The 12,524-nt window shown below is 27.0% G+C and overlaps 1 protein-coding gene across 1 annotated transcript in view; it reads left to right on the top strand.

Annotated features, from left to right (window-relative positions):
• Nucleotides 1-1,470: 1,470 nt before the first annotated feature.
• The window catches only part of Elp3 (elongator complex protein 3), a 43,486-nt gene continuing 32,432 nt past the window's right edge, over nt 1,471-12,524 (top strand). Inside the window, exons 1-2 of the mRNA XM_067287865.1 lie at nt 1,471-1,602; nt 6,071-6,176. Coding sequence (XP_067143966.1) covers nt 1,572-1,602; nt 6,071-6,176 — 137 coding nt within the window. The 5' untranslated portion in view covers nt 1,471-1,571. The remainder of the gene's footprint in view (nt 1,603-6,070; nt 6,177-12,524) is intronic.

Here is a 12,524-nt window from a genome sequence, read left to right as displayed (position 1 = left end):
TTAGAATTGTCTTTCGAATGATCAAACTGTTTCATTAATGGCAAGTTATTTACAATAATCTCATTTGTCATAAAAAAATGATGTAAAATTGGCAACCTTTTTTTTACATGTTTTGTTGTTTACAACGTTTTTATAATAATATATTTCTGAAATATTCTGTTATATTCTTACTTTAATTGCATTCTCCATTTTCATATTTTACAATTCAATATAAATCCTTTTGATATGTATAAATTACATACTTATAAATACTTTTTTACATTTAATTTTAAGAAATACTTAAATTATACTTATTAAAACTAACCTGTTTGATTAATGAAATTACGAATATTCAAATAATTTAAAGGAATTAACACAAAATATGAATTATTCAAATAGAGTAATACATAAACAATCCTATCTCATCAAATATTATTTAAATTCACTTAAATCTCTCTTTGTACATTAATTTCAGATATTTTACTATCTGTAAAAATTACAATACTTAGGAACATATGTAGTGTACTTACAAAAGTTCAAACAGAACAATCACAATATAATATATATAATACAAAGCAATATGCTAAAAATATATTGATTTTAGAAAACTGATTATTTTTATTTTAAAATATCAATCATTTCATTCTAATTAATATAATAAATTGAATTAAATGGTAAAGTTAAAAAGCAATTTTTCAAAACATTGCATGAAATGGATTATCATCATCTATTTATTCTTAATATATTATACAATTTCATCAAAGATTCATATTGCACATTAAAAAAACAAAAATAAATGAATTTTAAAATGTACCATACTTAAACAGGGATGCTGGATATTCTTAGCAATGAAAATCTTTCTTTTTTTTTTTTTCTTTTTTGTTCAAAGATTTGACTCCATCTTCTTAAATTCTTACGGAATAAAACGTATCCATAGTTGGAAGCCAGTTTATTATTATCACAGAATCCGTGTTATTAATCGAAGAAATCATTTTTGTCCGCACCTGACGGAATCGCAATCGGTGAAGAAGGAAAAGATGCAATTGCCATAGTTGTTATAGCAAATGAGGAAGAGAGCTGCCAGAAACACAAAGCTACAGATCGTACAAGGCTTTCGTTCCAAAAAGAAACCGGTTAAATACAGTACCATAAACATAACATGATTTTGAAGAAGAGCTGGATTTATCGGTTTTGGAATCAATAACAACGGAATTAACCACTGAAGACAATACATCATTTGCACACAACTCTATCACCCAGTCCCTTTCACAAAACCATCTTCTATTGACGTCACATAATGTCGTATATATGTTATTCCTTACCGTAGTTTCGAATTAAATAAATTTTGTTTTTTTTTTAATTTAAGTAATTTATCACATTTTTAAAATGTTTTAAAATAGTTTTTATTGGATTAAATTTAAAAAGTTATATAAATTGAATTTCGTTGTTGTTGAATTTGAAATGCGAAAGTAACTCTAGAAACAAGTGTGTTATGATGTGTTGTGGAAACACGTGTTAATTTAACGACAGTTTTATATAATTTATATATATTACATTATAAATCTTATATATCTCATTTAAAATAGAAAAACATGGGGAAAAACAAAAGGAAAAATAATAAAGGTTAGTTTGTATTTCAATATTATAAAAACATACCAAAACATTAATAAGACGACAATTTTTATAGTGTTTTAAATTAAGGATAAATATTAAATTTTGATTCATATTTAAAGTTTAAATTAAATTTTTTATCTTAATTACCTATATTGCAGTTATGTAGATATAAGGGTTACCCATTTCGGTTAATGTAACCCTTGGTGCCAAGATGGCGGCTCGTCTCTGATTCCAGCAAGGAAACAGTGGGACGCACGTTCTAACCTAACCTAACCTAACCTAACTTATTCTAATAATTTGGTTGGTAATAATTATGGTAATTTATTAGAATAGGTTAAGTTAGGTTAGAATGTGCGTCCCACTGTTTCCTTGCTGGAATCAGAGACGAGTCGCCATCTTGGCACCAAGGGTTACATTAACCCCAATTTCTAAAGCGTTGTAAGCACTGTGTGAGTAGAAAATTCTGGGAGATAATCTTAAAATGTAATAGAAGAGACAATTAATTTTACTTCATTGACCAAATATCCAACATCATGGTGTGGATACTTCAGTTGGACTTGGAAAAATGGCAGGAACTAATACATCTTGTTTTTAAAACTATTTAATAAACATAATAAATACTGAATAAAATGTAAATAAAAAAAAGTGATACTCTGTATATTTTCAAGCACAACGTTCCCCTTCAATATTTCAAATTTCAATGAACCATTATAACACCTTATTTTCACACTGGCCCTCTGTGTGCACAGAATGGAATGAGTAAAACATAAAAAAGCATATTTCCATAAAAGGCATGTTTGTTAGCTCTCTGCTTTGTCCTCTGGTAAGCAAGTTCCTTTACAAAGTAAAAAGAAATGTCAATTAAAATGATTAAAACTTATGATTGAACTTATTATTCAGTTATAACATAACTGATTCGCCAAAATATTTCCTTCTTAATACTTATAGCAGATGAGCCTATTTACTAACTTGTAAGTAAGTAGAATTGGATTTACCTTAGAAGCGTTTTTAATACCAAAAAGAATTGGTACGACTGAGTGATCCAAGATGATTAAATCCAGGAAGCATTTTCTCAGCTCTTAAAAAATCAACTGGACAAGCGTCTTTTCAGTTAGGTATACCACAAATAACTGTGCGAGAGTAGTTCGTAATCATCTTTGTTTCTACTCCTACAAACTGCAGATTTATAGTATTTGATTTATAGCTCGACAATAAACCTCACTGTTTTCAATTTGCCCAAGACACTTTGTTGAAAGTTGGGAGTTGATGAAAATTATCTTTGTAAATGAAGATTTAGTGATAAAGCAATATTTTTTGTATCAGGAAGGATAGATAATCATAATGAAAGAGTAGAGATTAAAAAATCCTCACATCATTCAAGAAATTGAAAAATATAGTCTAAAGCAGGGGTGGCTAACCTATGGCACATGTGCCCAAAGTGGCATATCAGGAGAAATCTTCTGGCATGTAAAATGTCTTACGATTTCAGTTTATTACCCAACTTTTCAATCATCCATTTGGTTTATCATCATCCTTTTTTCAATCATCTTCTTTACATTTATTCTAATAAAAGCATTTTCATTTCATTTCTTTAAATATTGTTATTCAAAGCCTAAAACTTTGGCACAAACAAATATTTTTAAAGATAATTATGCTCACTATATGGCAAATGGATCCAAAAGGTTTGCCATCCTTGGTCTAAAGGCAAACATCAAGTATGCTTTATCATGTTTGGAACTTTAAAGCTTTTTTTTTTTGCAAATAAAGCAGTGACAGTGGTGATGTATCTGGATATGCTACATTTATGAGCATCTTATGTTAGAATAAACAGCAAACAAATGCTACATAAGCAACTTCACTTACAAATTGAGTCTGTGATTAAGAAGTAGAGATTTTCTGGGATGCTTCCTCACTCATCAAAGAATGTAACAATAGTTCTAAATTTAGAAAATTACAATAAATTTACATTTTACTTATCTCTAAATACCTGTGTGTTGTTAATAGAAGCAATGCAATTTCACTAAACTCTGCTTGGATTCTCCTGGTTCATATAATAAATGCCATTAAAATTGTTAATAATCTGATAAAAGTTTTATACTAAATTTATTTGTATATTTACTCTTTGTTATGTTATCCATATGTGTTCTGCATGAATGCTTAATATGTATCAGTAGTTCAAAAATGTTCTAAAAAAGTTCTTGTATTCTTTTTTCCAATAAAATGCTAATAACTATATCAAATCCATCTAGCAAACAAAGCAATAATTACAGATATGTCATACCAACCTTTTATAGCTTCGCAGTTACTACTAAAAAACATAACACAAACATTTTTAAGTAGTAACTGCAAAGCTATAAAAGGTTGGTATGACATATCTGTAGCTAATAATTCTTAGCAAGTTGAAAACATTTCATTAATAAAAAGTATTTATAATATATATGAAATATAGAAGATAGAAAACATCTTCATTTCCACTCTTTTCAACACCAGGAACTAGCAAACAGTCTTCCTTAGCAAAGATGAGTTTTCGTTGTAGGCTATGACTCTGCTACAATATCCAAAATAGTTAAATTTGTTCACTGATAATAAGACCAAAAAACTTGTAAAAATTGTATACTTAATTTAAAAGTGGCAGACAGTATATTTACAATATATCTTTATAAAATACAGATGATACAAATATGTCTTCATTTCTGCCCTTTCCAAAAAAGATGTTTTTGTATCTTCTGTATTTTGTATATATTGTAAATATACTGTCTGCAATTTTTAAATTAAGTATACAAAAAGTATTTATATTTAACATTGCTTTTAGTCCATTTAAGTATTACTAATTTTACTCAATTTCATTAAATTGTAATTGTAAGTAATGACAATGATTTTCATATAATGGACATATCATATTAATATAAATTAAACTATTATGGTATATCAAAGCTGTTAGGTTGTTTATTATTCTGTTAATTATCGTGCCAAGTTTCAAAATTGATATAAATCATATAAATCATACCTGTTATGGATTAAATTATATATGGATATATGTCATATATCCATATATAATGGATTATGGATATAAATCATATAAATCATAATGGATATAAATCATATAAATCATACCATTTTCATATGTTCTAACCTGATGATGGTCTATTGAATAGACCGAAAACGTTCGTTACATTAAAAATCTCTCAGCAAACATTAAGGTGTTGGTTTAAGTTTTTTATTCAAAATGGATATTTAAAATTTGGTTTGTATGAATGTATTCTCAGCTTTCAGCTACCTATTCAAGATTAAGCTGTGAATTATGAATTACAAATTAAAATCTGTGGGTATATCACACTACATAATAGCAAACTTACAAAAATATTACACACATATATGCAGTAGATCCCCCTATAACACAGATTCGTATAACACAGCAAAAAAATTGCAATTGTGTTTGTATAACACACTAAAAGAGACTTGTATAACACGGTAAAACATCATTGCCAACTCGTGTTGTGACAGGATTGGTCAAATCTGGACCAATAGCGGATATTGTACAAACCATGGAGTTTAAATGAGCACTGGACCTACTAAAAAACATTTGTTATTCAACGGCCATAAAAAATATATTTTTATCAATGATGTCTCCAAAGTTCAGCAAATTTTTTGCAGAAAAATAACTTATCAGGAAACACGCGCCCACCGTTCGATGAGCTGCTCCGCGACGAAAACAAGCTTAAGCAATGGCGTCGTCGAACGGTGCATAGTCGGTAAGTAATCCTACAATTTTTTGTTTATAGCATAGTTTATATGGATTATTCCCAAAATATTATACGTGATTTGGAAATGTTGAGTCAAATTAGTCTAGAATCGATTAATTTTATGAAAGAAAACCTTTCAAACAGCCATAGCCCCGAAACTGCACAAGTGCGAGGCTGTGATTGGCTCATGTATTTAAGTGACTTGTACAACACAGATTCATATAACATGGAACATATTTACCGTGTTATAGGGGGGTCTATTGTAGTACATACTAAGTTTATAAAAAATACATTGTATAAGTAGATGATGGGAACTGCAGTAAGGATTTAGAAGAAATGTATGCTGCTCATGAGGTGAAATTTGCCATTTGTCACCATGACTATATATTACTAATTTGCAAACCATTAGTAATATTATTTTAGAACCTAGTGTACTGATGGTTATGGAGTATGTTGATACTTAGAGGTTTAAATCTTGCATCTGCATAAGAAAAAATGCATGCAGTCTACTGGAAACATGCAGAAGTTTATTGCAGCCCACATCTAGAGAAAGTTACTCATTACCTACATGGAATGTGTATTTATTTAGGTTTTTACTTATTTAGGTTTACATCTAAATGAATACCAAATAAATGGTTTCACTAAATTTTATTTAGCCTATAAATTTCTTTTATTTTCTGATGTAAAATATATCAAACAAATATATAATGTATATTTATTATATATATATTTAGGATACAAAAATCACACAAAAGAAGAATTAATGGTAATGACTGTGGCAGATATTATACATGAATTAATTAAAGCACACAGAGAAAAGAAAGATATTAATTTAAATAGGTAAGCTATGTATAAGTACTTTTTTTTAACATTGAATTATCATAAATTATTTTAAATATATTCTTAAAGAACATACTTCCAACGATATGTTATATGTAAATAAAATTTGTGTAAATGGTAAGTGTAAATCTTGAAAAAACAAACATTTTTGTTATTAAATAAACAATAAAAGGAATTTGAAAACTGAAAAGTTTAATTTCTTGAACTGCAAAAAACTTTAAAGTAAAAAGAATGTTATAATTTATAATAATAATAAATATAATAGCTTATAAAAGCAGAGAAGCTAATTATAAAAATTAAAATCTTTTCATTAAACTAATCTGTGTCATTTATTTTACTTTGAAGAAATATTAATTCTGACTTTCTCTAAACGTGATAAAAAGTAATATACGCTTTTTATCATCTGTTACATCACCTCATATATGTAGACTTTGATATACTTTTATATCTCTACGTTAAAAATGGAGGTATAAATTATAAACCAATCAATGCGGATAAGTAAATTTTGGAAATTAAAGTCCCTTATCTTCTAAATAAATTCTTGATTTCTTCAAAAAATTTGAAACTAGGGGGATAAATTTGAAATTTTTCAAAATTTAACCACACTGTTTTAAATGTGTTGGAAAAATAGCAACCCTCAAGAGATCAGACAGTTTTCTCAAAGCAGTAATTTAAAATTTCTTAAGTTCTTACAGTAATTTAAAATTTGATGACAGTAGGAAATTATAATTAATGATTGTTTTTGATTGGAAGTCTTTACAACATCTTACATTATATTGCTGTAGTCAGTAAGTTATTAAAGACTGTACTGTACATTACTGTATATTTTACTGTCGTGAAATTTTTTACTCATTTCCTGTAATAATAAATTCAGCAGCATAATTTCAGCTCAGTAAAACTTCTGTATAGAGCTGATTGTAATAAATTATTCTACTGTATATTCATCATCTCATTTACCATGTCATTGGAGAAACACCTTGTTAACTTGGCCAACCATCACTGAATTAGTGGGGTTTACTATAACTTTAATTTCTTTAAAATATTATTGTTTTTTAGAACCAGTTGCAAAAGTTTTATATCTGACTGTTTACATTCATTTCTCTTATATTTTATTGCTTTTATCTTAATTATAATGTCATAAGAAAATTGATTTAAGGCATGGATTATATTTAATATATTTATTAAGCTTAATATAAAATTATATAGGAAATGCAAGGTAAGTTCATTGTCATTATTTAGAACATAAATATTTTAGTCTAAATAAGTAAAAAATTTTCCAAACTGAAAAATTAATGCTACAGAAAAACTAATGTAAACAAGAAGGTTCAAAATTAGTTTCTGTTGTGAAACACATGCTATTTTTATAGTAGACTGTTTTAATTAAGTGACTCAGTTTTTATAACATACCTAGTATTTGTAATATCTGAAATTTGTGTATATTTTTAGTTATTCAAAAAATGAAATATTTGGATTTGTTTAGTTTTTATTCGATATATAAATATTTTTTATTTAAAAATCGTAAATGCTGATAAATGTAAAATTTCTGTATGAACTTGTATCTATATTCTTTTTATCGTTAAAGATGCATTTTTTTAAAATATATTTTCGGTTTTTGCAATAGTTTGCTTTATTACTTTTGAACTCAAATTAATTAAAGAGAATTCTAATCAGCCAAATGATCACAGTAAGGAATTGGAGTGCTTTACCACTACTAAGATGTTAATAATTAAATTCTAAGTAATTTGGTACTATACGTACACATTAGGTGCCATCTCTTATTAAATTTAATAATTATAATTTAATTAATATTTACCAAATAATTAAGAGTATTCCAGAAGAAAAGAATTGGCCCAGAATGGGACTTAAACCTGCAATTCTTGCTTACCGTGCAGATGTGTTGCCAGTAATGCTACCAGACCTCTGTCCAACCCTTTACTTCCAAACATATTTAATTTTAGATATAACCATCCATGGTTACTTAAGACACCAATTTTAATTATTAATAGTAGCAGTAAACTAGCTAGATTCATTACAGTGATTATTCGGCTTATTATTAAAAACATTGTGGTTCGAGATTCTTATAGAGAATTCTAATTATTGAAATGAAAAAATGTTTTAGTTATCAATTTAATCTATGCTATAAATTTAATTAATTGCCTTTATTTAAAAAACTGAGACTAATTCAATAATCAATCAATCTTTATTATGTATATAAGAATGAATCCTGTTGCAAAAGATTATATTGAGTAGTACAGAAAATTAATGATCTTATAAAATAATTATATCATATATTTTATCTTATGACACATAATTTAATGTATGATTAACTTAGATATCTGTATAAAATTTTAATAATTTTAATTGTTGTAATTTGTTCAAATTTGCTAGGTAGTTCTGAAAATTACTTTTTGAAGTTAATTTAAGGATAGTTTGAAGACCATTTGATATATGAATAGATGTTACTGCTTGACATTTTGTAAAAATATGATATACTGAATGGTTTTTGCTTTTACACTGGTAGAAACTGCCCTTTATTCTTCTATGGAACAGTTGCTACTGGTGCAATGATTCTCAAATTACTCTAGAAGAAATTTTTGATAATACAGTATTACTGGTAACTCTGATTCAAAAATAATGTAAAGTGGCATTTTTATATTATTCAAATAAATGTTACTTTATGCATAGAATTATATACACTTATCCCTCTTTTTATATGGTCAATTTTTTTACACAGGGAACAAAAAACAGTTTATTTGCCTCCATCCATAAATAAAATATTCTATGATAAAATGAGTAATCCAATTTAAAAATAAAACTTTAGAGCTGACTATCTTTGCCAGACAAAATTATACTCAATCCTGTTTTTTTTTTATTCACTTAATGCATGCAGAACACAATTGTCATGCTGATGATCTACTAAGATTTGTTGCAAGTTCACGAGTTATTATTCATCAATTTTTATCAATTTCTTTCTGAAATTTCTTTTCATTAACAGCTTTTGGGCAGCCCTATGTTTTATATCCTTTAGTTTAAAATTTCATGAACAAAACTTCAAAACCAGATTTGACATGCCCAACATTTAGGATCATCTTCCCCTTACACACTATTAGTACTTTTTATTGTTTGTATAATGTAATATCCTTTACAAAACTTAAAAAATATACAATATACCTGATATGCATTTTACCTGCAGACCTTTTGATTTGATTTTATGTACAAACAAAATGTGAAGTAAAGTTTTAAAATAAGCTTCTACATGAAGAATACAATATCACATTAGCAGTAACATGTTAAATTTTACAGCTATCCTAATTACACTACAGATCTATATCAGAATCACCCTCAATAAGAAAATAGCAAATTCACCAACACTTTATTTGTTAATAAAAAGCTATCTATGTTAAGTAAAGATGCCTGTTAAAGCTGTGTTAATTAAAATTTCTTCTGCCTATATAAAAGGATTGCCGTAATTAATTTCATCATTAATCAAATCCCATATTAAGCAAGGGATACCTGTATTATGTTACTGTATAGATTAATCCAATTTAAAGCTTTGTTAAAACAAGATATAACTATAAAATGATTAGATCACTACACCAAAAAAATTTAAAACATAAGAAAATAATAAAACTTTTATTTTTTGATGTCACATTTAGTTTGACATACTGTATATTTATACTCAATGATAAATTATTATTATTATTTTGAATTACTTTTTAAATGTTTTCTCATTGGAATTCATAAAATTTCTTTTGGAAATCATTTATCTATTTATTGCTCAACAGATTGAGGTGATATTAAAAATTAACAATGCAATTTTATCTTATCTAAAAATCTGAAAATTTTATGTGAAGGTGATAAAATGATTACATTTAGAGCAACTAGAGATAAATTAAATGCATAACAATATGGAAAAAAGTGTATATTAGACATTCTGAACATAAATTATTAATTATTGAACTGTACTGAAAAATAAAATACTGTGTAATTTTTATCATTCAGCTAATCAGGACTGTCTCCAAAAGAAAGATATTTCTGAGAAATAACAGCATTCATACTGCTTTTTTCCTTCTCTCAAAAGTAAAGAAAAACAAAAATCTAATTGGTATAAGGACAAATCAGAACTTTTCGTTATTGAATGTGACAGTAACTATAAAAAGGGGAAAGGAGTCAAAAAATTTCTGGTGGTTCAAGGAACACAAAAAAAAGTTTCAGTAAAATTATCGAAGTTAGATAAATGTTTCGGTGGTTAGTATGAAAATGAACTGTTTATGACTAAATAAGACAGACACAAACAGAAACATTATGGGTAGTTCTATTTCTTTAGTATTGAGAAAAAGGAATCAGATAAGAAACAAGAAGTTGATATACCCATACACAATGATGGATATGCATGGATTGATATTCTACATGACTTTACAAAATGATAGAAAAGAATTAAGCTTTCTCTATCATCTATAATATCTGTAATAATGTTTATTAATTAAAATAAACTAATAATTTGTACAAGTATATGAGCATTGTCACTCTCTTTCTTTTGTATTCACAAGTTGCTTTTTTATAAAGGTGCATCACAAAAAAAAAAAAAATAGTTGAAAGTTCACATAGCCACTGCTTTGTCTTGACAACATTAGATGTAGTGAAACCTCACAGTTGTATTTTATTTATACAGTGGAATCTTGCTTAACAAGCACCTCTCAAAACAAGTAATTCGCATAACAAGCAAACAAATTGTAAAAAAATGACTCCTGTAATGTGTAATGAGAAGAGGGCGAAGTTCTGGATTGTGCACGTTACATCAGTCTGTGTTTAGCACTTGTTCCACTTACATCTTAGTGTCATTTGTGGTCACACATTTTTCAAACTTGTATTCAGATATATTACATATAAGCATCAACAACAATAGCCCATTATATCATTAAAGGCTATCATTAAATATTAGAAATTAAAAAATAGCAATGAATTGACCCTTAAAGGAAATTCCAGGATAATCTATTGCAAATTCTGACGTTTTCAATCTTCAAAGGAGATTTTCCTCATGATTCTTTAAATTGGAATGCAGAAATGGAATGTTTATAAGAAATTCTCTTTAACCTTTTAATCGATTTAAATTATTTTAAAAACTTTTTAAAAGAATTAGTTAAAAATTCTCTTTTATATGTTTTTTTAAATAATTCTTAAAAACATTTCATTTCTGCATTCCAATTTAAAGAATCACGAAGAAGATCTCCTTTGGAGATCGAAAACGTTAGAATTTGCAATAGATTATGCTGGAATTTCCGTTAAGGTTCAACTCATTGCTATTTTGTAAGATATATTCCAGGCTTGTAGAATTTATATTAGAAATTAAATAATTTGACTAGAGGTAGGCAGTTATGCTGCCATCTCGTATTAAATTTAATAACCAACTTCAAATTAAATTTTTATTTTTTTATTTTTTATTTTTTCTGCAAATCGAATTTGCATTCCAGGTTGGTTCATCCCATGCTAGAAGAAATGATGATGATGATTCATACTCTTTAACAATGTATATTGTATAATTTTCTTTGAATAAACATTCTATATAAAATATTTGAGTATTTTTTTCCAGCATGGAATACATTATTTTACATTAATTTATATGGGAAAAATTGTTTTGCTTAACAAGTGTTTTGCATTACAAGTAAGAGTTATGCTTGTTAAGCAAGGTTCCACTGTAGTCCATCATATACTACATCAAATTGAATATTATACATTTGATTTTAGTAATGTGAAATGAACTGCCTGATTTTAGTAACGCAAAATTCTTTGGGCTGTAACAAGGCTCATTTAGTGATTAGATATAAAGTAATTTGAGTGTAGGTAGTCAGTTAAGTTAGGCTACCATTTAATGACAAATTTAATAATTAGAAATAAATTTAAATTTAGAATATCTTGGAAGTAAAGATCAATCAAAAGCAAGACTCAAATCTGAAACCCTGCTTGCCACACAGTGCTTTACCAGTTAGCTTATCCATATCCCAATCTGAATATCTAGCAATTCAAATCAGGTTGACATATGTGTTTATAATATAAAATCTAAAAAACTAGAGAAACAGCTAACAAAAAGAAATCCTTTTTCTTAATTCCAATAAAATAAATTAATTACAAAAACGTTTTTGATCTAGATTGAAAGATCTTCTTCAGTTGCTACAAGAACAAAATGAGTATTATAATGCAATTACAAAATTTAAGATTTGACTAAAGAAAACACATACTGTTTAAAGTGTACATGTGTGAAGCCAAATTTAACATAAAATTCACATTGGGGTTACAATGAAATAGAATAAAATAAAATAATGAAACTATATACATTTGATAAAATTTAAA

Source organism: Centruroides vittatus, unplaced genomic scaffold (genome assembly GCF_030686945.1).
Source record: "Centruroides vittatus isolate TY-2023 unplaced genomic scaffold, ASM3068694v2 scaffold_752, whole genome shotgun sequence".
Taxonomy (NCBI): domain Eukaryota; kingdom Metazoa; phylum Arthropoda; class Arachnida; order Scorpiones; family Buthidae; genus Centruroides; species Centruroides vittatus.
This window is presented reverse-complemented; position numbering and strand designations above follow the sequence as displayed.